Source organism: Oryx dammah, unplaced genomic scaffold (assembly GCF_014754425.2).
Source record: "Oryx dammah isolate SB20612 unplaced genomic scaffold, SCBI_Odam_1.1 HiC_scaffold_8, whole genome shotgun sequence".
Classification (NCBI taxonomy): Eukaryota; Metazoa; Chordata; class Mammalia; order Artiodactyla; family Bovidae; genus Oryx; species Oryx dammah.
This window is the reverse complement of record NW_024070192.1, coordinates 24402695-24428099: the sequence shown is the minus strand read 5'-3', so window position 1 is coordinate 24428099 and position 25405 is coordinate 24402695. Positions and strand designations below refer to the sequence as shown.

Below are 25405 nucleotides of genomic sequence, written 5' to 3'. Positions count from 1 at the left end.
GTGGGGAGAATGGGAGAGCTTCTTTTCACAGATCCTTTCTAGAGGATCTATGTGTTTAAGCAAATCCCTAGCGATCCCTCCAAAAATAAAAGTTGCTGAAGAACACAGACTCCCAACTGTCGGGAGAGTAAAAGGGTCTCAGGAGCTGGGAGAGAAAATTGGAAAGGTGTTCTCTTTCCTCTCCTTTCTTCTCTCCCTACCAGAGCCTAGAGGCCCTTTGTTTTGTGGCACCACAAACCAGAAGGATTGCATTATTTGACCCCCAGGGGGCCCGTTATTTTCTAAGGATAAGTCACCCTCTTTCTGAAAGCTAGAGGTCTCTTCCTCACCAAATCGACCTCTCCATTTTTTAAGACACATTCAGATCAACCATCCCCTCATGCCTGCTTTTGCCATCTCTAGATATAGCTCACCAACTCCTGCTGTCCCTGGAATTGGGTCTGTGACAACTTAAGGGGTTTCTGGTCTTTGGGACCAGGAGAGGGTCACAGATCCTCCCCTTTTCACATTAAAGAACATCTACACTCTCTCCCCATCTCCACTTTCTCCTGCAGCTGCTCTCTATTCCCTGAGCTCTCAGATCCCTGTCCAGGCCTAATTTACTGGACACCCTTCATGGGCTTTGAGTGCAAAGAGGACAGAGGACAGAGGCTTTGAGTGCAAAGGTGTCCTCCCCTTGGTGTGAAGACACATCTCTCCCAGAATGTTGGGGCATCTGTATCCCATGGAAAGCAGATTCTGCTCAGTTCTCAGAGGACATCAAGCACCATTTAAAATACTAGTAAAATTTGGAGGCACGACCTCCACAAGTTTCCACTCTGGACAAGGCAAATGAGTTAAATAAGATGTAAAGGAAGAGTGTAGTGGGCACAGAATCTGATGAGGGGACTCCTGGGCAACCCCATTCCTATGGTGCCCTTGGTCTCACTCTGATGCCACCAGCCACCCTTCTCAGAAACCCCAGATCACCAAGCCTGCAGCTAAAGATTTTTTGGCCCCCTCCCACATCAGTTCTGCAAATTCTGATAAAGAATGTATGGGGCCAGCGGCCCAGGGACATCTGCTGGGCTTATCTAGAGAGATTTTCTGAAATGGCAAAGGGCAGCTCTGGTGTGGGTGCCCACTTCTGCCACAATAGCCAAAACTCTTGGAGGATCTCCTCTTGCTCTGAGCAGATCCTATCTGGGGAAGATCCCATCCTAGCTGGGCTTTCCTCTTCCCCACTTCAGGTTCTGTAGGTAACTGTCTTCCCCGAATCCCAGCAAGGATCTGTTGGCGGAGAAGATGAAAGCTTCCCAGGGATTTCTCATGCAAAGGAGCTCTCTCTGCCCAGGCTAAGTCTTGCTCTCCAGCCTTCCCCAAGACACTCTCCAAGAAGGCTGTTCCTCTCTCTCCTCTCCCTGGCTGGATTCAGGCCCCAACCTTTTGAGCTCCAGGCTGGAACTTACTAGCCAAATCCTCATGCCCATCTGTGGGTACCTTCCACCTGGGGCAGGGTAGAGGAGACTGGCAGTCGGAGGGTAAGGCTATAGTTTCCCTTTTCCCTCTGAGGCCAGCTTGACCACCACTCAATAGACAATTTAATTTTTTGTTTTACTTGGTCATTCTTTATTATTATTTTTGTTTTGTTTCTCTGAGGCTGTGGTGTGGGAGGAAGTATAAAGAAGTGTAAACAGGAAAGCCAGCCGGGCCTGGAGTTCCAAGCACCCATATTTCATTGGCGGCTTCCTCTCTGTAACTGCTGCAGGGACACTTAACTCTTCCCTGGCTGTGACAAGTATTCACTGGGGTCTGGTGGGGGGTGATTGGGGGGGTAGGATCCAAGAGTAAGCTCCTGTCTTAGGATGGTTCCTTTATCCTTGGGTTTGAATGCAGAGGTGGACGCCAAGGATTCCAAATGAGGGAGAAGCGGACCACTCAGCACAGTCCCCCAAATTCAGTCCCTTTTGGGACAGAGCAAAGAAGGCAATTGCCTGTATGGATTTCACAGCTTGGGATCAGCCCAGCCAAGCAAGGAGAACAGGGCTAGCAAGAACACTTCCCCTCTTTTAGGGCAGAGCCCACTGGTCACTGTCTCCATTTTTTGGAGCTTCTCGGAATAATCAGATTTCGAGGCTGGGATCTGCCCACAGCGGGATTTATCGATTGCTGCAGCGCTGTTACACATCCATATTAATTAACCCAGACACCGCCTGGAAACCAAGCTGTTTGGGATGGGGGAGGGGAGAAATTGGGGGCTTTTAAGGAAAATGGACATTTATCAGTAATTCTTGCCCTGGGGCTCAGATTGGAGAATCGCTTCCCCACAAGAAACACGTGTCTTCCCCAAGCTGCATGTCCCTTGACTTCTCAGCAAGAAGGGTAAGCCTGACTTACTCTTCACAGTTGGACTACACACTTCTTCAGGGTGGAATTAAACATTTCCCAGGCCCAAACACTTGAGAGTTAGCTTGCCCCAGCACTCCGATGGTGGTTGTTTCCAGCAGGACATTTTTAGAGGGGTTAACATCCCCTCCCCACCTTCCTTTCAACTTCCCCAAGGTAGAAGCTTTTTATGGCTTTCCAGTTGTATTTAGTGTTTGTTGGTGGTGGTAGTGATGGCCTTCTCCTTCCTCCTATCCCTCCCTCCAAAAAGTGATTAAAATCTGTTAAAGGATTTAATTAAGAGAGTTAAATGAAAAGGAAGGAGGCACAAATGAGTTGGGGGAAAAAACCCACACCAAAGCTATTCTCAACGATTAAATCGCCATTTTAACAATATAATGGAGTTTGCATCCTGAAAGGGGAAATCAACGCTCATATCTCATCAATAATTCATAGAGTCCGGGATCACGAAGAGGTCAGCAGACGGGCCGAGCGCCGGCCTACTTGGGGCTCCGAGCCGCTGCCGCATACATTAGCGCCGCCGGCCGCACCGCCGTCACCTTCAGCGCTCCTACAGGTTTAGGCCGATTTTTTCCTCCTTTTGGCGAATTTATTGAGACCTAAATTTCGGGCTTCAAGAGGAAGTGGGGGATTCAGGAGACTGGAGAGGATTGGCCTTAGGGCCATTCTGGACCTGTCGGACCCCGAATAGATCAGCACGTTCCCAAGTTTTAATCTCTTTCTCTCCCGCTTCTTTCTCCTTCGATGTTTCAGGCGTCCTCTGTCCTATCTTTTCTCTCCCTAAATCTCCTCTTGGTCTCCTCTAGCTTCCCCCAACCCCCCTGCCCCTGCTGCACAGCCACGCTCTGGTCTGAGCGTCCCTAGCTATCTGGCCCCGCTGCGGCCTCTGAACGCAGTGGCTGACCATCCCTGACCCCTGGAGCCGGAGCCGAGTAGGGTAGGGACGAATGTGTCTAGAGAGGAAGGTACGAATGCCCCAACACCACTTGCCTAGTCAAGAGATGACCCAGGAAGGCCCGGTGGAGGGGAGTGTGGATTCAGCCTGAAAAAGGAGCGTTTAGGGGAGCAGAAGGGGGAAAGTCCTTGCATGTGTAAACACCTCCTTTTGGGGCCTTGGGGACACGGTGGAGCATAAACCCGATATATCGGAGCTTCTTGTTGTCCTGGTCTCTTTTTCTCTGTATGTGTCTAAACTCTCTTTTCTGTTCACAGATTCCCAAGGGTCCCTAGGGAAGGAGGAACAAAATCCTTCTCTGAGGGAGTTGGGGGCTTGGGAGGTGATATTTGGGAGCAAAGTAAAGCGAAAGAGGGCAGGTCGCTGCGCGGCCGCTGCAGTAGCTGAGGCAGAGGCTGTAACGTCCCCGAGCTGCCAGCAGAGTCCGCCTTAGACCAAGTTCACAGCCAGGCTGGAGCCTTCTAGGCGCCAGCGAGCGGTCCGGCAAGGTGGCCCGAGGCCCGCTGGGCCTTGCAGAGCCTGGACCCTGAGCTCTCTCTCAAGCCTTCTGGGGCCTGGGCCCCCTCTGGTCCCAAGGAACCCTTCCTCCAAGCTCTCTCCACTCCTCGGCCCAGAAACACCCTTCTCCGTCAGGCCACTCTATGGCTGCCGTATGTCCTTTCTCCTGGCAACGGCCACGGCGCCCCCACTCTGGGGCACACAAGAATGGAGAGGGGTGGGTCGTCAGAAGCTCTTCCAGGCATCTAACATGAGAGACGGTGAAAATGCGGGAAGTGGTGAAAAAAAGTCGGAAGTGCAGTTGGCATCTTTTCCCGAGGAGGAGTTATTTAATAATGGAAAAAGATTGACTCCTCTTTCCCAGGTCTAAGGCCCTTAGTGGGGGTAGTAGGTTGGGGGGGGGGGAGTCCGGGGGGAGGGGGCGACGGGGGAAGGCAGGGAAAATGGTTTTGCGCTTGGGTTTCTGCACCCGGAGCGGCAGAATGAGACCCTGGGCGGTGAGGCCAGTGTTATTGCCGGAGGGGTCGCGAAGTTGGAGGGTCAAAAGTTTACAGCGTGCGTGAGCCGGCCGCGGCGGGGGCGGGGTGGGAGAGGGGTGGGAGAGGGGAGGAGGCTGTGTGTGTGTGTGAAGAGAGAAGAGAGCGAGCGGGGAATGCTCGAGGTAAGGAAGACTCGTGGGCTCGGGGAGTGGGGTAGCGGCACCGAGAGCGGAGAGGCAGATATCTGGGGAAGAACTGAGGGAAGAAGTCCTCCTCCCCAAACTGGCTCTGGTGGGCTAGGGAGATGCACAAAAGAAAGTGCTCTGGGCATGGCCAATCCTCTACGCAATCTTCTTTCCTAAAGATAACCTTTGAGTCGCCATATAAAATTTAATTAAAACCTACCCAGCCGCACACATTTAAAAAATCCAATTACCCACACGTCCTTGTAGGACGTTTGGTGGGGCCAAGGAAGCCTTCCAAGGGGAAGACCTGATTCCCACCCACACCAGCCCCATCAGGCTTCCTCTAAAGGGGCAAAATAGCTGGATCCCCTAGCTCCTTCTCCCTCCAGGGAGGCTAGTTTTTCAGGGATTCCTAACCCCCAGGTGGGGTCCAGGCAATTGGAGTCCAGTAGCCGTGGGCCACGACTAGAGGGAGTTTAAAAACTCTTATCCCTCCTTCCAAAGTGCTGGAGTTTAAGCAGTTGGATATTGAAAGAAGGTTACCTTAATTCTCTCACTCTCTCCCAAACCTACACTTGTGTGTTCTTCCAGAATGCCTCTCTTCCTGTTTCAAGGAGGGAGGGAAAATGAGAAGGAAAAATACTGAATGGCCTCACAGAGATCTTTCTAACTGGCGACCTGAAATGAACTTTGAATCTATGCATTAGGCTTAGCTCATAAGTATAATGCTTAGAGACACTGTAATTATAACACCGGGACATATGCTTATTTTGGATCTTTAAATGACTGTTGCATTATGAGATGTCATCGTTCTCTTCTAAGCATTTAATATTGGAGATGCTCTGTGGGTGTTTGTCCTGCCAGAAAAAAAGATAATTTGAGAGTTTTCATATCAACGCCTTTTGAAACATGGCCAGAAAAGATAACAAATCAATTTGACCCCAGTTTTTTTTTTTTTTAATTAAACCAATTGGGTATGGGTCCTCATTTCTACTTGGCCTTCAGGCAGATTTTTCTGGGGAGTCAGGCCAGGAGGGAATTCCTGGGTTCCAGAGGAAGTAGAGGTCAAAGCCTGAACCGGAGAATCTATTTCTATCTGTTCTTCCTCAGTCTCTTCCCCTCCACTGCAGGACAGAGTGTTAGCAAGTTAATAGTTTTGTGGAGTAGACTGGGTCCTAGGCTTGGTGGGGCCTCACAATGGGGAAGGGAAGACTTCTGCCATCCCAAGCCAAGCTGGGTGCCTTGGGATGCTTAGTCCCAACCTCCCCAAACTAGGGGGATACCCCTTTGGAGACACTGCCCTGGGACTTGAGCTGGTGGAGGGATAAACACCTGATCTACTTATACTGGTTGAAATGTGTTCCTGGCATGCCACCCATTTCTAGTCCTGTCCTGGAGGGATAAGTCAAAGAAAATCTCTTGAGGGGAAAATCTCTTGAGGGAGAAGTCAAAGAAAATCTCTTGAGCACCTCTTTGATTTGTTCCTGAACCTCCTGGTGGTGGTGCTGGGGGTAGGCAAAGAGTTATAGTATAGATGAGAAGTAATTTTAAATAAAAATGGAGGTGGGGAGGATATTGTTTGATTTTTAAAGGAGAATTAAAGCATCGGAAAGCCAAGTCCCCAGGTTTGACCAGTGCAGTCCAGCCCTTCTCTCAGGATTCTATCTTTCCCAAACATGCTGGCCTGTGGACCAGATCTCAGCACCAGGAGGTGGAGGTCTCATTCCTGGGGCCCTACAGCTTGCAGTTCAGGCAGAAATGGGGATCTCGCTGGCACTGAGGGGCGGAACAAAGCAGAGTGTGCAGTTGAGTGGGAATACAGGCCCTGTCAGTGCGGCCATTTATAGGGGTTCTGGCTCAAGTCTGCTCTCTGGGACCCAGATCCTCACATTTCCACTTCTCTAGGTGCTGGTCTCCATCACGGGCTGCAAAGTGAACCCCTGTAGAGTTCTACCCACTCCCTCTTTGCCCCCGGAAGGAAAGCTGACAAAAAAATATTGAAATGATGGAATATCAAAGCGGAGGCGGGTCGACTGAGTCCCTATTCGAGTGGGACTTTGCGGGGTAGGAGTTGGGGGAAGGGACGGGAAGATTCTGGCCAAAAGTAGAGCTAGAGAGGACGAGCTGAATCAAATTCCTTGCTCTGTCATTTTTCTCCCAAGTAATGACCTGCGCAAAATTCAATATGACCCAGCGAACTGCGCGAGCGTTATTATAGTAACTGCCTGCTCGTGGGGGAGGCCCGAGAGGGGGTGAACCGCAGGTCACGGCGTCTAAAAATTATTAAAATGTTCGAGAGCCTGGTGACGCGCCTAGCTGTTTAACAAAGACTGCCAAAGTATGAGATTAATACGAAAACTTGCACTTCAAAAACAACACACCAAAAAAAAAAAAAAAAAAGTCTTGTTCCGGCCACCAAGGGGGCCCCGGAGCTCCTCTGCCCGCCGCGGCGGTTCGGTTTTCCGAACACACAATAGTGGACGAGAGCGAGCTTGTCGGGGGCCGCGCGGGCCCGCGAGCGGGCCGGCGGCCGGGAGGGCGCGGGGAACGGCCCGGTGAGTACTCCCGCCCGCGCCCCTCCGGGCCTTGCGCTCCTCCGGGCCGCTGCCACGCGGGCCGCCCGGGGGCTCGCCTCCCCGGCCTGCGAACTCCCTCGCTCTGTCCCTCCCTCCCCGCCGACAAAAGGTAGCGGTGGTGGCGCGCGCTGGACACGCCCGGGACGGCGGAGGGCCTCAGCAGCGAGAGGTCACTGCGGCAACCTGTGGCTGCCGGGAGAAGGCGGCCGGCGGGCCAGAGAGCCATCGGGAGAGCGGGGGAGGTGGCTCTGAAAGCGCGTGGAGCCTTGGTTTTTTCTTTCTTATTTTTAGTATGCGTATTGATGTTAGTGCTCTTCGCGGGTGGAGGCGAGAGGCAGCCTCCTGCTTCTAGCCAACCTCGTCTCGAAAGTTGCTGATAAACCCAGTCCTCCACCCCTCGCGGCGGGACTGGCTGGGGTGGGGAGTGCGACCCCTCGGTGGGATGGGCAGGTGGCGGCTCCCAGCGCACAGAGGAGAAAAATCTCTGCGCTCTGTCCCCAGGATCAACCCCACGGTCTCTACTTCCCACCCTCTCTCTTGGGGTGCTTGGGGGCACCTGGACTCCATCTCTTAAGAAAGTGTAGAGCAGCACAGAGGCCCTCTCCCAATTCTGAAAAGCCTATGAGTTGGACGGGTTTTAGGGTGGCGAGTTGAGAAGGACAGGAGGTATGGGGTAGGGGAAGTGGTCTGGCCAGTTGGAATGGTGCCCCTGACTAAAGTGGCCTTTGACAAGACTAGGAAAGGTCACTGCTTGACGCTGAGGGGCTGGTGGTGGTTCTATCCACACATTTTGTCTGTGGGTCCAGGGCCAGGTGTCAGTCTTCCTAAGTGCCCAAATGGAGGTATGAGATTACTTCCTGGACCCTCTCTTGGCAAAGATAACTGCAATATTATTGTGTGTGTGTGATTTTTCAAGTAGAGGTGTTAGTGTTAGAAATCAAGCTTAGAAGCCAAACCTGGCAAGCTAGACTTAGGATAGAAAATCAGAGGGTCTCTGGACTCAGTGGCTGGTAGGTGAAAACTCTCCTCCTACCCATGTGCAAGGATCCCAGGGCGGGGTATTGGCACAGACCTATAGAGTGTGGTGGTTAGAGGGTTGTTTTTTGTTTTGTTGATGTATTTATTAAAGAAAATTTTATTATATTACTAAGGATGCAAGTATTCCTCAGACCTGGAGCGATGAGTGCGGAGGAGTCTGGGTGGAGAAGAGGTTCTGTGCACCCTTCCCATCACCCTCTGAAGGCCCTTAGCTTTCACAGTCTAGGATGCCATTCCCTCAGCTCCATCCCCAGTCTCCCAGCTAGTAAATTCGGCGGTTACTGGCAGCCTCAGGAAGTCCCTTCCAAACTCCAGATCCCTTTTAGGTCCCATTGCCAGCAACCCTAGCAGGTGGCTGAATAAGCAAGCTTAGATGGAGAGAGCCTGCCAGGAGCTAGGGAGGTGGGGGAAATGGGACTCCTCCTCACACTTCAGCTATCATCCCCCTTTTCTGGCCCCAGGAGGTATGGGAGGTTGGGAGGGGCCGCAATATCATCTGGCTGCATCTTTTACGGTTCCTCCTCACCCTCCATTCGGAAATGAAACGCCTTTGATCTTTTTCTCAGGTTGTAAACGGAATTGCCCGTCATTAAATATCTGGGGCCCCATCTGCTTGGTCTCCCAGCATTTTTCTTTACAGCTGTTTCTCTTTTTACCATTGAATTTTTCCAAAAGGACTTTTATGACACCCCCTTCACACCCAGCCGCCTATCCCTCTTCCCTTTGCTGAGAGGCCCCTTGGAAAATATCTAGATTTTCGTTTGATCACAAACTAAAAGGCTGCAGAAGAACACGGAGTTACCGATTGGGGTTTTGTTTTTCTTAAAAAAAAAAAAAAAAAAAGTCCTGGGGAAGGGGAGGGGCTGGAGGGCACCCAGAAGGGCCTGATTCTGACTATGCGGCAGCCTCAGGATGACCCTTCCTCCTTTTGTGCTTAGCTAATGTTTACATCTCATAATTCATGCACGGCCGCGGAGATGCACAGCAGCCCCAAGGTTCGCGTCCCTTTGCGGGACCTGCTGTTTCTGTTTCTAATAGAAGAGGAAGAGGGTTGAAAACCTTGTAATCCCAGTAATCGGCACACAGTGTCTTTTCCTGCTCCCAGAGCTCAAAACTGGGGGGGGTGGCGGAAATCAAAGCACTGAAACCATACCCCAAACGAAGGATGCGTGGAAAATAGGAGGACTGGAAAATTTCTGGGCCAAGAAGATCTGTCTGTCTTCTGTATATACCCTGTAGATCCGAATTTGTGTAAGGAATTTTGTGATCACAAATTCGTATCTAGGGGAATATGTAGTTGACATAAACACTCCGCTCATTTTTTTTCTGAAGACAAAAATTTTTTTCCTAAATGAGGACCATCCGGTGACACGAAGATTCCTTTTTCTTTCTTCCTTTTTCTTTTTCTCCCTCAACTGATTAGAGATGGAGGAATCATCTACCTGAAATCTACCCATGCCTGCCCTTGGGAGCCTTAGTCCTTTTTCACTTATCTTAAAAGGTTAATGTTGTTGCTGATGTTTTTATTTTGTCCCCTCCCTTTGGTCCAGCTAGTCCCTATTTTGGGTTCAGGCAGGCTTCACTGAAAATCTGGTAAAAATGACTATTGTTTTCAGTGTGCAAAGGGAAAGGAAATTCACTTTTCAAACGGATGCAGAGGTCGCCTTTCCGTTTGGGTGCAGAACAAGATGCCCTGGAAACACGCGATTACCAAAGGGTGTTATTGTGTGGGGATCACCCGGGCTCCTATCCTTAGCATCACAAGGATGTGAGATTTCTGCTCGCTGCTGAGGCGCGGCATTAACGGCAATTAGAACATCTCGCCGCCACGGTTAGCCTTGCTCCGGTGTTTCTGGAATTAGCAAATTGCTATTCAACGTGCTCTCAGAAGTTGGAGGTTTTTTACTCCAGTGTTCATGTTCCGTGTGGGAAACCAACTCGTTTCTCCTGGCTTGGGCCGCGTGAGATAAGGGGAGGAGTGGAGAGGAGAGGGGGAACAGACGGACTGACTGACACAGCCAAACTAAGAGCGCAGTTAAATGCGATTTGGAAGGCGAGGTCTCCCCGAATTAGTGCATGAATTTCCTATCGATCCGCCCGTGGTTCCATTCATCTCTGACAAGTCCCTCCGTACACCCGCCTGGTTGCTCCGACGCCTCTTTTTTCACTCCCTACCCTCCCCGTGCGGCTGCAGAGAAAAGGCCCACGCTCGATGCCTCGTTCCCCTGTGCGGGTTCTCCTCTCCAGGCGGAGCCCCTAGTCCGCCCCTCACTTAACTCCCCTGGTTAGACGCTGGGTGCAGATGCTCCATACCCCCATCGATAAGAGGGGCTAGGACCCTAAGGAAGGCCTGGGGTGGGGGAGGCAGGACGGGAGGGGCCACATTCAGAACCCCAACTTCTGAGGGGATCCAGGGATTGCGCTCCGCCCAGCGCCCCAACAGGCCCTCGGGTGACAACCTGCTCACTCTCTCTCTCCCTCCCTCTCCGCGATCCCAGAGAGGCGAGGCGAGGCGAGGAGGCGGTGGCCCCGCAGGAGCCCTATGTAAATCCTGCTGTTGGGGGGGGGGGGGGTGGAGAAGAAGGGGAAATAAACCTCTTTGGCTGGAGTAGGGTCCGGGTGAGCAGATTTCCTTATCCGGGAATCGCAGGCGGGGCGGCCATTGGTTCCGAGGATCACGTGGGCCCCTAACTTTGTTCACTTGACAGTAAGTAGGAGGGCTTTCGGAAACAGGAAAACGAGTCAGGGGTCGGAATAAATTTTAGTATATTTTGTGGACAATTCCCAGAAATTAATGGCTATGAGTTCTTTTTTGATCAACTCAAACTATGTCGACCCCAAGTTCCCTCCGTGCGAGGAATATTCACAGAACGATTACCTACCCAGCGACCACTCGCCGGGGTACTACGCCGGCGGCCAGAGGCGAGAGAGCAGCTTCCAGCCGGAGGCGGGCTTCGGGCGGCGCTCGGCGTGCACCGTGCAGCGTTACGCGGCCTGCCGGGACCCTGGGCCCCCGCCGCCTCCGCCGCCGCCCCCGCCGCCCCCGCCACCGCCCGGGCTCTCCCCTCGGGCTCCTGCACAGCCGCCGTCCGGGGCCCTCCTCCCGGAGCCCGGCCAGCGCTGTGAGGCGGTCAACAGCAGCCCCCCGCCGCCTCCGTGCGCCCAGAACCCCCTGCACCCCAGCCCGTCCCACTCCGCGTGCAAAGAGCCCGTCGTCTACCCCTGGATGCGCAAAGTTCACGTGAGCACGGGTGAGTGCGTGGGCACCCCTTCCCCCTCCCACCCCCGGCGCTTTACACCAAAGGGACCTCAAGGCATGGGGGTGGGGGGAGCTAGGGGAAGCCAATTGTCCCCGCTATAAACTCGCCATTGCCAGAGATTTACGGTCGCCTGTTTTCAGAGCCACATAATTACATCCCCCATAAATTTTTATGGCCTGGTGGGCCCCGCGCCTTTGAAGTAGGTTCCCCATCCTCTGCCATTCTCACCAGCGACTTTTTCGCCAGGGAGATGCAGTCTCAGTGAAGTTGGAAATTGGGGAGGGGTGTGAGAGGTGGGGGAGGAGAAGGGGGAGGAGGTAATCTGTATTTAAGCGGAGAGTTGAGTCAACTCCCAGTATTTATTTTTTCCTTTCTTTCCTCTAGTCTGGCTTCTTGGCTAGTGGGCAAAAGTTTTTACTGGGGGCAGGTACTGCTTGGAATCGGAACATAGAGGGTGGGAACTAACAGAAAGGTTTAGTTTAGGGAAGCCCCCCTCCCTCTTTCACCCTTCATTCTCCCATCCCGGGCCCCAGGCCAAGTAGGGGGAGAGAGGAGCGATTAAAACCTTGTGAAGATTCCTCACTCCTCCCCGCCCCCTGCCCAAACAACAACGTCGTGACCGCACAGTCGTCCAAAACTTAGAGGTCTCTTTCTCCTCCTGGGGTCCCGTTTTCTCCTTCGTCCCCACCCCCCTCTGGAGGAAGAAGAGGTGGCGGGAGAGGGGGGAGACACTGCGTTAGCTGGAGGAAAGTGCTCCCCCTCCTCCCTTTCGGGGCAATAAAACTTTCTCTTTTCCCTCTCTCTGTGTGTGTCCAGTCAACCCCAATTACGCCGGCGGGGAGCCCAAGCGCTCTCGGACCGCCTACACTCGCCAGCAGGTCTTGGAGCTGGAGAAGGAATTTCACTACAACCGCTACCTGACACGGCGCCGGAGGGTGGAGATCGCCCACGCGCTCTGCCTCTCCGAGCGCCAGATCAAGATTTGGTTCCAGAACCGGCGCATGAAGTGGAAAAAAGACCACAAGTTGCCCAACACCAAGATCCGCTCGGGCGGCACCGCAGGCTCAGCCGGAGGGCCCCCTGGCCGGCCCAACGGAGGCCCCTCCGCGCTCTAGTGACCCCCTTGCGGGAGCCGCGAACCTCGGGGCGGGGGTGGGTGGCGAGCTCGGGGGTGGTTGGGGGAGACGAGGGAGGGGACCCTGGGGCCTGGGCCCGAAAAAGCCTACCTGCCCTCCCCCACTTTGTCTATTTACACGAATAAATGCGGAGGAGGGGGGAGGGGAAGCTTTATTTATAGAAATGACAATAGGGAGCCGGGGGAGGCCCCCCAGAAGCAAGGTTCAAGTCTCTTGCTTTCTTCCTTAAAAAAAAAAAAAAAAAAAAAAAGAAGAAGGAAGAAAGAAAAAGACAGAAAGAGAAATAGGAGGAGGCTGCACTCCTCATTTTCAGCTTTGGCGAAGATGGATCCACGTTTCATCTTTAATCACGCCAGGCCCAGGCCCATCTGTCTTGTTTACTCTGCCGAGGAGAGGACGGGCCTCGGTGGCGACCATTACCTCGACACCCGGCTAACAAATGAGGCCCGGCTCGGCCGCCGCCGCCTCTGCTGCTGCCGCTCTTGGAAGACAGTCTGGATTTTCTTTCTTTGTCCCTCAGTCCTGAAACCCAGCGAAAGCATCCTCTGACTGCCAGATAGCACAGTGTTTTGGCCACGGTAACAAACACGCGCACACAACGTCCTTCCCCCTCCATGCCCGTTCACCCCCCTTCCACCTTGGGGCCGGGGTAGGGACGACAGGCTGGGGACAGGTGGACGTAGGGTGCCTTGGCTGCGCAGGAGCAGGGCAGGGTAATTGAGTCAGAGAGAGAAAGAGGACCCAGAGACTGGGAGGGCCCTCCTTTGGAAGGTCAAGCCATGCCTGGCGGGGTGAGAGGCCAGTTGCCTTCTGGGAGCTGGACACAACCCTCTCCCCTATCAAGAGTTGTGCAGTGGAGGCCTTTTCTCCTAGATTGAAAGTGAATGTGAAACTAGGCAATAAAATGCCCTTCCCATCTGGGAGATAAGGTTACAGAGACCTCTCCCATAGTTTATCATTGTTGCGTTGATGATGATTATTAATTATTATTATTATTATTTTATGTCTGTGCGTCTGTCCTCTCTCCTATTCTCTTCCTGACATTCCAAACCAGGCCCCTTCCTAGTCCTGGGGCTGCTTGAGTCTAGAACCCTTCGTTGGTGTGAAAATGTGTGTCATGTACAGAGTGACAATAGAAATAAATGTTTGGTTTCTTGTGATCAGCACGGCGTGTTTTTGTTGAAATCTTGATGTAAAGATGCAGACCGATGCCACCCAGTGTATATTTTAAGTACCCCAGTCCATTCGGCCTCACATTTGTGTGGTTGAGGAATTTTTTCAAAGGATCCAACGGGAATTTCTATCTCAGAGGACTGCAAATTGTGGTAGCTGGTGTGTTTTCCTTTTGGGGTGGGTGTGTTTTGTTTGGGGTTTTTAATTTTTTCCCTCTAGTCCAAAAATGGATTGAAAGGACTGGGAGGGCTGACTCCAATCCTTAATGGGGAGAAAATGTTTCATTGTAGGACACAAGAGGCTTAAGTATGGCAAAAGCTTTCATATCGTGATTTATTTGTCATAACCAAATAAAATGCGGTTAAAGCTGTCTCTTTCTAGACAGACGGCTCTTTGCTTATTAAAGTTGCGAGGGAGGATTCTGCGCGGCTGGCCTCTTTCCTCCCCGTAAGAAGGTATCCTTTTCTTCTGAGGTGTTTAAGGCTTTAATGAGTCTAATTTTTTGCACAGATGTTTCTGGGTGTTTGCAGGTTTTCAGAGTATTTTTATATTACAAAGGAGCTAGCCGGTGCCATAGCTCAAACTCTGACAAGCAAATAGATAATCAAGAAGACAAATGGCCTCTTTTGTGAAGCCCTGCTCCTGTATTAATTTTCATTTTCTTTCTCATAGAAAGTATCGAAAGTATGACTGGGGACCAAATAGCTTTCTGTCTCTGAGGTCCCAGTCACCCCTAGAATGGAATGGGGGAAGGGGAAGAGGGTGCAAGTGACCCTCAGAAGCTCTGGGGAGGCTTGGGCCACTTTGGGGTCAAGCCCAAGAGAAGTTCTAAGGCTCTGGTCTCGGACTCTGGTGGCCCCAGGTACAGCCATCCCGCCCCCAAAATTTCAGGGCTCTGGAGAGCAAATGCAATTCAGTCGTTCTATAGTCCCATCTGCCTTCAGAAAATAAAATTAGCCAATCCCACCAGCACGTTTTACTGTTATTTCTTTTGCATTTCTCTGGTGTGCAGCTCCCAGGTGTTTGAGACTGGGTAGGGCCCCAGGACCGACTGGCCCGGGGTCCACCGCACGGGAAGGGGTGTTTGAACCGCCCGTTTTAATGCTGCGGGGAGACTCTTAGCAAATCGCCTGGACCTGGAGGTTGACAGCAGCGAGCTTTGTTTTCAGTAGAATTGCTGGTGTGATGTTTAGCTGCCCAGGGATGCAGCCGCTCTTCCTTTCTAGAGGGGGAAAATAGTTCCTAAAAAGCATATTCCACCCCCCCCCAGGAATGTCTCTATAGAACCAAATCAAAGCTGCCCTTAGGAAGGTATGAATAGAATAAAAAAAAGATTTCTATGGAGCTTAAAGTTCACAGCCATTCTGTGTAGACAAGAGCTAAGAAAAATGTGAGAATTATACAGAAAACCATTAATCACTTCTTTTCTTTAAATACGTATCCTCTCTCCTTTGTTATTATTCAACAGCAAATCTCCGCAGACCGGCTGTTGGGGGAAAAAAGTGTTAGCCGCCACTCCCGGATCTGCAAGGGGGAAAAAATTTGGAACCATAAAGTTGAAAACTTTTTTCTCTCAGTTTGGAAGAAGCTGTTCATCATGAATGGGATCTGTGGAGTTCAGGCCAGAGGAGGCGAGAGGCGCAAAGGTAACAAAGCCCCCGCCTGGGTTGGCTTTTTTTTTTTTTTTAATCGTTTTATGAGCTCTTTTTACAAGGGAAAGAAGAAATACTCTCTCGCCTCCTTTTTCTTTTTCAACTATCTTCACAGGGTTTTTATGGTGAATGCTTGGTCCGGTTTTGATGCCTTTTATGATGACAGATGCTTGGGTCAGGGACTGACACCTGGAGAGTGTTTGAACTGATTGGGACTGAGGTGTTAGGGCCCCAGAAAACCCCCAGAAAAATAGGGAGGCAGTTGAGAAGTGCTTTCTGGTTTTAGAAAATGCAGTAGGGCCTGGGGAGCCCCAGCATATGTATGTGTGTGTGTGTGTGTGTGTGTGTGTGTACTGAGTTGAGGTGCGCATGTGGCCTGTGGGCTCCATAACTCTGCTTGTCTACCCTGGGGGCTGGTATCCCACAGATCTGTATACCGGTGAGTTGTTTTCACTGCTACCTCCTGGAAAAATGGAAGCCAGTTTTTGGATGAAAAATCCCAACCTCAGAGTGGGTATAGTTGGATGTCTTTAGTTTTCTTTTTGTGTCTAGCTTGGGGTTCTAGACAAATATTTGCCATTCTCTGGAGCAGGAAACTGTTCTGCTTGCAGGCAAGGTTCGTTGACGCCAGAATCTTCCTCTTTGACTCTGCCCCCTCCCTTTTTCCTGAAGGCTCAGAGTTTAGTTTGCTTTCCTTTTGCTCTCTTGGCTTGGGGGCTCTGGTCCCCGCTCAGGGGCCCTGCTTCGGAGGGTGAAGGAGCCAGTAGGCTCTGCCTCAGACCAGAATGTGCTGGCCTTTTTTCCTTGGGACTCACTGAAGGTTTGGAAGTAGGAGGCCGGCAGGAGAGAGAGTTCATGGAGAGGCCACGTTTTCTAGGCGATTAGCTCAGTATTAGAACCACAAAATGACCTCGGAAGCCCCTTGACCTCTCTGAGACTGGACATTGTGTTGGCTCTTGCCTCCTGCCCAGAAGGGAAAGTCACACCTCTGCAGAGAGGGGTCCTTGGGCTGTTGCATGTCCCCTCTCCACCCCCCACTAGACTCCAACCCCCCCTTTTTTTTTCTATCGTGAAGTTTCTGGATTATTTTTCTATTACAGTCCATTGAAGAGAAAATGCACACACACAAAAAAATAGCTCAGCTGGGCGAGGGAAGTAGGGTGCTGGTTTCTCTTTCTGTGCAGAGCTCCTTTCCTCAGGCAGATTCACCCCCCCATCCATGTCCAGTTCACCCCTCCTCCTTTCCTGTCCCTTTGGAGGGGGCTGAGGAAAGAAAGACAAAGGGAGACAGATATGAGAGGTCCAGGGGCTTCAGAGGGCTAGGGGAACAAGTCCCTGGGTCCTAAGGAGAGAGAGGGCTCCTGTTGTGGCCCCTGTTGTGTCTCTTGAGGTCTGTTCTCCAAATCCACAGATTCTTGACCCATTTTCTGAAGTCTCTTCGTTTAGTAAGCTATTTCTATAATCACGGTCACCCCCTTCCCCATTCTCCAATCCCACTCCAGCTACTCACAGTGCCCACAGAGTACCTCCCCACCAAAAGAGCAAGAGTGATGGGAGAAGGGTCAGTGTAGGCTGTCTGATCATTTTCAGGGACAGCTGTGCCACGTTAACCGAAGTTTCCAACAACTTTTAAGAGATGCATGGAGGATTTGCTAAGATGTGAACTCAACAGAGAGCCTTTCCAAATCTGAATTCTACTTGCTGTATCTTAAAAAATCTATACCAGAAGCCATCCTCTTAGGAGGCGATAGAGACAAAGAGAGAGACAGACAGACTCCAGCTGGGAAGAGGAAATGTTCCCTTGAGTTAAGACTAGGAGAAACAGAACCTTGCTGGGATATATGTAGGATGTTGGTTTGCATTTTGTAAATTGTCTCCTGTGTTGGGGACTGTCTCAGACAAGCAATAACTGGCCTAGCATTGGTTGGTATCCTCTCCTTTGTCCCTGGGTTGCTTAACAAGTGCAGCGGCTGGTGACCTTGGTAAGAAAAAGGGAGCCAGCAGAAAGGCAAGCTGGACTCCTGAAATGAAAATATTTGGGACTCAGGGGAGATGTGCACCCATAACTCCTCAGAGCAAATAACCAGTTGTGAGCCCTCTATAGGCTCAGGTGACAAAGATCTAGTCACCTGGGTCTTTACAACCTACTTTCTGCCATGTGAGGATTTCCACCAAAGGAAAAGGGAAGGCTGGGGTTCCTTCAAACGGGAACTGAGGGACATTCCCCCCACCCTCACTGCCAGACCCCCAACCTCTGTAGAGCTGAGTGCTGCCGGCAGGCTCCCCAGCCCCTTGGGCTCACCTTCTACAATTCTAGCGGCCACCTCTATCCTCCAAACCTTTGGACCTCTCTTCATCCTGTTCGTCGGCCCTCCCCACGCTCCCTCCTCTTTGCACTCGCCTGGGCAAAGTGGGGTTGCCCGACTAGCCTGTGCCGGCCGCCGCTGGGCCGCCCGCCGCTGGGCCGCCCCAGCGCCCTTGGTGGGTCTCCCATGGAAGCGGCGGCCCCGGGAGAGGGGTCTGGTTGGAAAGCGGAGTTGGGAAGTTTCCCAGCGTGAGTTGAGCGCTGACGGATTTGTGATCGGCCATAAAACCGGCGCGTTCAGATTCGTAAATCAATCTCGCCTTTCTCACAGTATAAACGTTCGCTTTATGGGCAGCAAGGCTCTGCTCGCGCCCCAGCGCTTGTTTATTTGAACATGGACATTCCCAGGATCCGAAAAGAGTGTGGGCATTTGAACAGAACCTGCCCGGCATGCCTCCGTGTCACCGGCTTTTCTTTAGCTCGTCTTTAAAATGAATTTACCAGTTTTGAGATTGGTGTCTTCCCATGCTCCCACATATTCTCTCCTCTCTTCTCTGCTACCCCCGCTCCCTCCCTCTATTTTTCTTTTAGACTTTAGTGGCCTGCTTTTCTTGGGGGGAGGGCAGTTTTAATGGATTTCTCTGGCCAGGACCTTGCAGGGAGTTGCCCTCGCTGGAGCCGGGCGCGCGGCTGAATTCAATACCAGTCTGGGTTTTGTATCTGCACAATCAAAGCCGATCACCCCCCTACAGAGCCCGGGCCCGCTGGCGCCCCACCCGAGCATTGAGAGTGGTATTCTTAGGGGACCAGGCCGGCCCAGTGCTCCGCCGGGGGCCCGCGCCGCCGCTCCCGCTGGACCCAGACACCACCTGGGTTGGCGGTTTCTTCAGGGGTGGTGAGGGCACCTGGGTCCTCAACCTTCTCCCCCTTGAGTCGCTTTTGGTTGAGACCCCTCCAGATAAACCGCTGGCGGCTCCTCAGCCTCCTGCCCCCGCCCCAAACCACATCTGTTCTTCCCTGTCTGCTGGCCCCTGCGGCTGCCCCAGAGCTGCAGAAGATAAGGCTGGAAGTGTGGGCTGGGCGAGGGGCTCCTTCAGGAATGTCTTCTCTGCTTCCCTTTGCAACCCCATCCCACACCGTGGCCAAAGACTCCGATTCGATTCTGGGACTCTGGTCATATCTGGGCTGCTCCTTCTGGCGCCAAGCTGTATGTGAAGGTTTGGAGGGATGTTTTGTTTTGTTTATATCTGAGATGAAGAAGTCTGTGTATGTTTCTCTCTCTAGGCAGAGGGGATGGATTTCTTCTATCAGCATGGATGTTTAACCCTTCAATATGAAACCCCTCATCTTTTTCCTATTGATTTGTCTCCATTGTCTGCTGATTGGAAGCTGGTGGGGGGGGGCAGTTACTAATACCTGGAAAATAGGAACTGGGCTGTCAGGCCAACTTCAAAGCCTCTTTCTTCCCTCTCCTCCCCTCCAGTTCAAACCTCTAGCTATCTTCACTGGTGTGTTGTGGGTGGGGAGGGACTGAGGCAGGGTGTGACATAAGAACCCAGAGATTGAGCGCCCACTTCTTTTGTGTAGGAATCTTCTTACTCCAGGTCTTTGTCTCTAGAGCGTATTCTCAATAGAATTTGGTTCCCTGTAACAGTAACAACACAAGGAAAATAAGTCCCCCTTGTGGTTACTCTCAACTCTGGAAGCTCCCAAGTCATCTCTTCACCCTGTCCCTTTTCTGCCCTTTCAAAAGGTACCACAAAAGATTTTTTTAAAAGGAGAATTAAAGCCAGAAACCCCCTTCTTTATACACATATAATCTGGATCTATGAAATGTTTCTTTTGAAGCTGGTCCCTTTAGAAATTTTGTTGGTCATTTAAGGAAGAGGGGGAGTATGCCCCACTAAAATATCCTAGGAGTGAGGGTAAAATAGAGTTGGGGAGAATGTTAATGTTAAAGGATGTAGAGAGAGGAACTGGATGCTGAGAAATCCAGGGGCTTGGAGAAGGACTCTGTGCCCATCCCACCCCACCCCCCCAGACACCCCTGCAGACTATTTCTGCACCTTCACAAACTAAGCAGAAGCAGGAGGAGAAGGGAGAGAGGAGAGGTGGGCTGTGGGTAAGTGTGTGTCTGGGGGGGATGCTGGTTAGGAAGTGTAGAAACAGCAGATACAGATATGAATGTGGGAAAGAGAACTGGCTACTATTCCATTGGTGGGTTCGGGGGAACCTATTTCGCAGGAAAATTTCTCCTCCTGAAGGGGAAGGTCATAGTGGTCCTTTGAGCCTGAAATCGAAAGACCCCCTTCCCCCTCCTGGTCACGTGATTCATTAAATAATTAATGCCGAGGTTGCAGAATAGATATGTATTCGTCAGGAAAATCACAGGCTCGGTCTCCCTGTTTCTGACGTGCAATTCAACTGTCCTTTGAAAAACAAGCCTGTACCCCGAGAAAAAAAGGAGAGGGGGAGAGAGAGGGAGAGAGAGAGAAAAAGAGAGGGAGGCAGCAATAAAACAGCCCCGCAGCCGGAGCCACACCGCGGGCTGGGGTATTGTAAGTAGAAGGGATTTCTCACTACCTACCGCGTCTTATATGTCCATGTAAATTTATTGTTTGTTATTAATGTTATTGTCGTAAAATGTGACAAATAGCCATCTTCATTTCCTGCCATTTCTCTTCACATGGTGCTCTGTGTGTTTGTACCCATTGAGGCATTGCATAGAGATTTTAGGAATATTCCTCTTCTCTATCTCTCTCTCTCTCTCCCTCTCCCTCTCCTCCAACCTTTTTCTTGATTTATAGCAATATGGGTGTCAGCTTCTCGGCCGGCATGCCAGCCATTGTGTGTGTGTGTGTGTGTGCGTGCGTGCGCGTCTGCGTGTATTTGTGAGCGAGTTGTGTTGTTTATGGCCATGTCTTCGATAAATCATTTCTCACAGAAAATGATGTGGAAGCTGGGCTATTTCTGCGGCCGGGAAAGAGTCACTCTCGGAGGCACTTCCTCTCTCTCTGCTCTGCTCCCAGGAGTTGGTTATTTCAGACGATTTACAGTAATATATCAGCAGTTAATATGAAAGCTCTATAGCTGGAGGTCTTAAATTACAACATCTGTGATTATCAATTAAGGCGAGATTTGTATAAATTTGGTAAACTAGAAATGCCTCATTGGCATATAAACCCAGTCAAAGACCACGACCTAATATAAAAATTATATTTGTGAGCCTGATAACGGCCAACATTCCTGCAGCAGCAGACAGAGCTTCATTTTTCAGTGGTTCCCCTCCAGGAGTTTGGCTGCTCCGATGCTGCCAAGGGTAAAGAACCCAACTCTGAAGGCAGAAGGAGCCTGGGGGAAAGAGAGGTGGAGGTAGGAGAAGAAATTACTGAAGTTGAAGGCAAAGATGTTTGCAATCCATGGGGACCAAAAAGAAGTCCTCCGCAACTGGAGGGGGCTAGAGGGATTCGGTTATAGTGTTCAAGCTCAACCTATAGGACTGACCTGTATGACAGTGTTGCGAGTGGGATAGGAGCTACCCAAGCTGGGGGAGACAATGGAGGCAGAGGCTGAAGGGCAGGGAGGGAAGCTGAAAGCTTTGGCTCCCCACCCTTCTAACAAAACAAGGAAGTGAATTCACACCCTAGTAGCCTTCCTTCGACCTCCTGAAACAAAGAAAGTTTCCTCAGCTGTGAGGGCCTGCGTGTTGAGGGCTAAAGGAGGGAAAAGTTCTCTAAGTTTTTCTAGAAGAGAAATGTTTCCTGGTGGTTCTCAGAAAGTTGGAGAGCATTTCAGGACACAGGGTGTGTTCCTCTCCATAAGTCTCCATCCAAAGAGGGAGCAAATGGGGTATAGATTGGGAGGGGGAGAGGTCACAGTACCTCCCCACTGGGGAGGGGTCTGCCGGTTGAAAGCAAAGCCAGAGGTGGCTTTTGAGGATGTTATGCACTGCCCCCCTCCCCCGCCCAAAGTTGTCATGGAGGAGAGGCAGAGAGACAGAGCCTTGGCTAAGTTCCGTTGGGGTTGCTAGCATCTCCTTCCCTGGCTGGAGCCCAGCCAACTGACTTTATAGCCACTATTATCTGTGATACTTAACTCTGCCTGCTAGTGTAAACCTTTGAGCAGGAAAAATTAGAGTGATGCAGTGCCCAGGTGTTAATTATTCATGGCATCAGCTGTGCCTTGGAGTGGCTGCTTAGGCCCTGATCCACCTAGGGGCTCACTCCCACGCTCTGCTCCAAGTGGGCACTGAGCCCTGTCCTTGTTAACAGACAGCTTTTGGGGTGGTGGTAGGTGAGGCCTCCCAATTTGGGAGTCTGGGTTGAAAAGGGTTTAGTGAGAAAGAGAAGGAGAAGGCCAAGACCCTAGGCTGGGATGGGTCGGGGCGCATTACCTGGCCTTGCTAAAAGGAGCTGGGGAGAGACTGGATTCATGGGCAGCTTTGACAGGGCTGGAGATCATGGGGAGGTGGGAAGGACTGGAGGAGCAGCAGAGAGGCCTGAGGGATAGGGGGCTTCAGACCCTTCAGGCCCCCCATCCTTGGTGTTGGAGAAGCCCCCCCAGCCCACCCCTCAGTGTAGGAAGCGACTATTTCCTTCTCCCTCACCTGGGTATTGATAGGGGCAGGGGGTAAATGTGGAGAGGGAGAGTTCACCCTCAATCCAGTGCTTCAGGATTGAGGCTGAAGTCTTAGAATCCCTGAGCCAGAAGGAAGGGAACAGTTGGGTGTTGGTAGCTTCTGAGCTCAGCCTGTTTTGGAGGGTTGGGAATAGCAGAAGGCGGCTGAAGGGTTTGCTCCCTGAGACAGGCCAGAGCCCCCAAGGAGAGCTGGGAGCCAACCTCACAGGCCCTTGCCCCTGTTCTTCCAACTCCCCTTTCTGCTGTTGCCCCTGTCACAGTGGAGGCCTGATATCTGCCACCACCACCCCCCCCCCCCCCCGCCCTGCTTTTCCTCTCCATTCTTTATGCCCCCTTCATGTCTTTGTCTCTTCTGGCCCTGGGGATACCCCCTCCTCTTCTCTTCCCCGGGAGACAAAAGCAGGGAGAGCATCCCTCTCTACCATTATCTTTCAGTCAGTCTCTGCCCCCTTGCTAAATCTCCTTGTGTGAGGCCTGATGCCCTCCATCCAGGCATACAGGCCTACCCTCCAGATCAGCAGGTTTGTTGTTTTTTAAACATTTGGTTCATGTAGCCATGAAGTGCCCTGCTTCTTACAGTTCTGTACGCACACACACACACACCCATTGGCTTTTGTGCTGTTAGGGAGATGGGGCAAAATGTATTTGATAGAAGGGACTTTAGGAAAGCTGCTGACTCTTATCTTCTCCCCAGACTCTGCTGGAGTCCACTTTTGTGTATATAATTATAGTGTTTATCCCTGTGCCTTTAAGAAGCTGGGCTGCCAATGCTTTAATGAGCAAAGGAGTTAGAAAGATAAGGAAAGAAAGTTCGAAGGAAAAAAGAGAGGGTCCCAGAGAGAGAACCAGCAGCAGTTTCCCTTTCTGAGGAGGGAGGTCAAGGCAGAGCCCAAGGAGAGGACGACAGGGAGAATGGAGACAAAGGCCACTCAGAGGGGCAGGGAAGCTGTCCTGGCAGAAGGCACCCCCCAACTTGGATAGGTACATACACGAGAGTTAAGTGAGAAGGGAAGTGGAAAGGAAACCACTCACTTCGGCCCCCTTCTCTGTAGGAGATGTCTCCATGGCAGAAGGATGAAGACCTCCCCGACCCCCAAGAGGACAGGGCCCTGAGACCAAGGGCTCTACATTACCCAGAGGGGTAGCCTAATCGAGTCCAGAAGTGATTTCTGGAGATACCCTGAAGTTGAAGTCCTTAGCAAAGCCCCATTCAAATTCACTAAAGACAGAGAAGCAGAGTGTGAGAAGACAAAAAGACTGTGAGGAAGGGACAGAGACCACAGAGATGGTTAGAAAAGGCAGAGAGAGAGAGAAAGAGAGGGAGGGAGGGGGGAGAGAGGAGAAAAACAAATAGAGATAGACAGGCAGAGAAAGAGCCCATCCCCTTGGGGTGGGCGGCATTGAGGAAAGGACTGTAAGGTCTGGAAGCTCCTCCAGGCTCTGTGCCTTCTCACAGGCAGCTGCCCAAAGCTGAGGCCATCCCAGAAGCAGCGTCTCTAGAGTAGGCCCTGGGGTGCTGAATCAGGTGTGAAGCGGCTGGGGTAGGAACTGGTGTTGGGAATGGCCAAGATGTCTTGGGCACTTCAAACTTCTTCCACCACCATCTTCAGTAACTTAAAGATTGGACTTTTCCCAAAGAGAATCCCACCCTGGAGTGGGCTGCTGGTTGCGACAGTGTCTCACGCCGGGACCCTGGGACTCCTTCCTTGGCCTCTTTCCCCCTCCTGCGTTTGGTCTCTTCTTTCCCTCTTCGGGGGCAGGGAGAAGTTGGTCTTCCAGCAGCCTGAGAACTTTCCCTTTCGCCTCCAATCCACATCTTCTCCCTTGAAGCCCTGGCCAGAACACATGGATGTTACCTTCGCTAATCTCCTTCTTTCTGGAAAGAAAAGGAAAAATGGAAAGTTTCCAGCACCTTAAGCAGCTTTAGACAACTCCAGGGAAAATGGAAAACGCAAACCTTGCTTGCCTCTCCAGTCCCTCCCCTGGCCGCCACTGGGCTCCCCCGTCGCGCCCCCCATGCTCCCGTCCCGACCTGCTCAGAATGCTCTCCCTTCCCCTCCCTCCTCCACCGGGCCGGACATATGGAACCCATTTCGCCGGTGACATTGAAGAGCCGCTGCGCGCCCGCCTTCCGCCATGGCGCCCCCGATTCCCCGCGCCCCGGCAGTCGCCGCTCCTCTCGCCCGGCCGCTCGGCCCGCTCACGCCTCGAAGCCTCGACCCGGCTCCGCGCCGGGCCCGCGCGCCTCCCGCAGCCCCACGCGCCCGGCCGCGCGCGGACTCGAGGGCCGAACAAAGCGGCGGCCGCGGCAGGCGGGCTGGGGGAGTGCTTCCGGGCCTCTCCTCGCCTCGGCCGGTGGGGCCGGGATGCTGCCGGCCGCTCAGCCCCCGCTGGCGACCCGGGCCCGGCCAGCCGCCTGCCGCTGCCCGCGCCCTAGCAGAACCGCACAGGTAGGTGCGGGCTCCGGGCCGGGCTCGGGGTGAGAGCGGAGAGCCCGAGATCCCCGCGCCCGTCTGGGAGGACAGTCGGATTGGTGCGAGACAGAGATGGGAGCGAGTTGAAGAGGCAGTGAGGGCGGGCGGCGGGCGGAGGGTGCGGGTCGGTGTGCAGGAATGCGGGGTGTGGACAGGACCCGGCTAGGGCCTGGGGAGCGCTGGGGCTCAGGAAGGGCGGTGGAAGCTGCGAGGGGTTTTCCAGGGGAATTGGGAGCTCCGGGTTGTGTGGCAGATGTGAGGGGCAGCTGCTGGAGTGGGTGGGGGGCTGGGTCCTGCTCCCAAAGTCCAGCTGCCACCATGGTCAGAGCCTACTAGCACCTCGCGGGTTATTTGAAGCTGAAACTACAAGGGGCTGCGCTAAGGACGGGTGTTAAACTGAGAAGGTAGGAGACGGGGTGATTTATGGCTTCAGAGAAGCTGTGTTTACTCCCTGCCTCCTCTGGAAACCAAAAACCAAACAGAGCAGAGGCGGGAGAAGCCTGTGTCTTTGGAGTGGAAGGCGATGCCAGGTTGATTCACTGGGATTTATTTTTCCAGATGTGGGGAAATGGTGGGAGCTGTCTCTTTGCAGGGGCAGGATGTGAGATGTAAGGAGAGTGTGCAAGCATACACATGTAGGTGTGTTTTGTG

General features: G+C 52.3%; 2 protein-coding genes across 2 annotated transcripts in view; both read left to right on the top strand.

Moving 5' to 3' along the window:
* Positions 1 to 176: 176 nt before the first annotated feature.
* Positions 177 to 13675, top strand: HOXB4 (homeobox B4). Its single transcript, XM_040245609.1, has 2 exons — positions 177 to 11367; positions 12193 to 13675. The coding sequence occupies exons 1-2, from the start codon at positions 10911 to 10913 to the stop codon at positions 12489 to 12491; spliced, it is 756 nt and encodes a 251-aa protein (XP_040101543.1). The 5' UTR covers positions 177 to 10910; the 3' UTR covers positions 12492 to 13675.
* Positions 13000 to 25405, top strand: part of HOXB3 (homeobox B3) — a 26528-nt gene continuing 14122 nt past the window's right edge. Inside the window, 2 exon segments of the mRNA XM_040245600.1 lie at positions 13000 to 13090; positions 15154 to 15331. The gene's annotated coding sequence lies outside the window, so the exon portion shown is untranslated.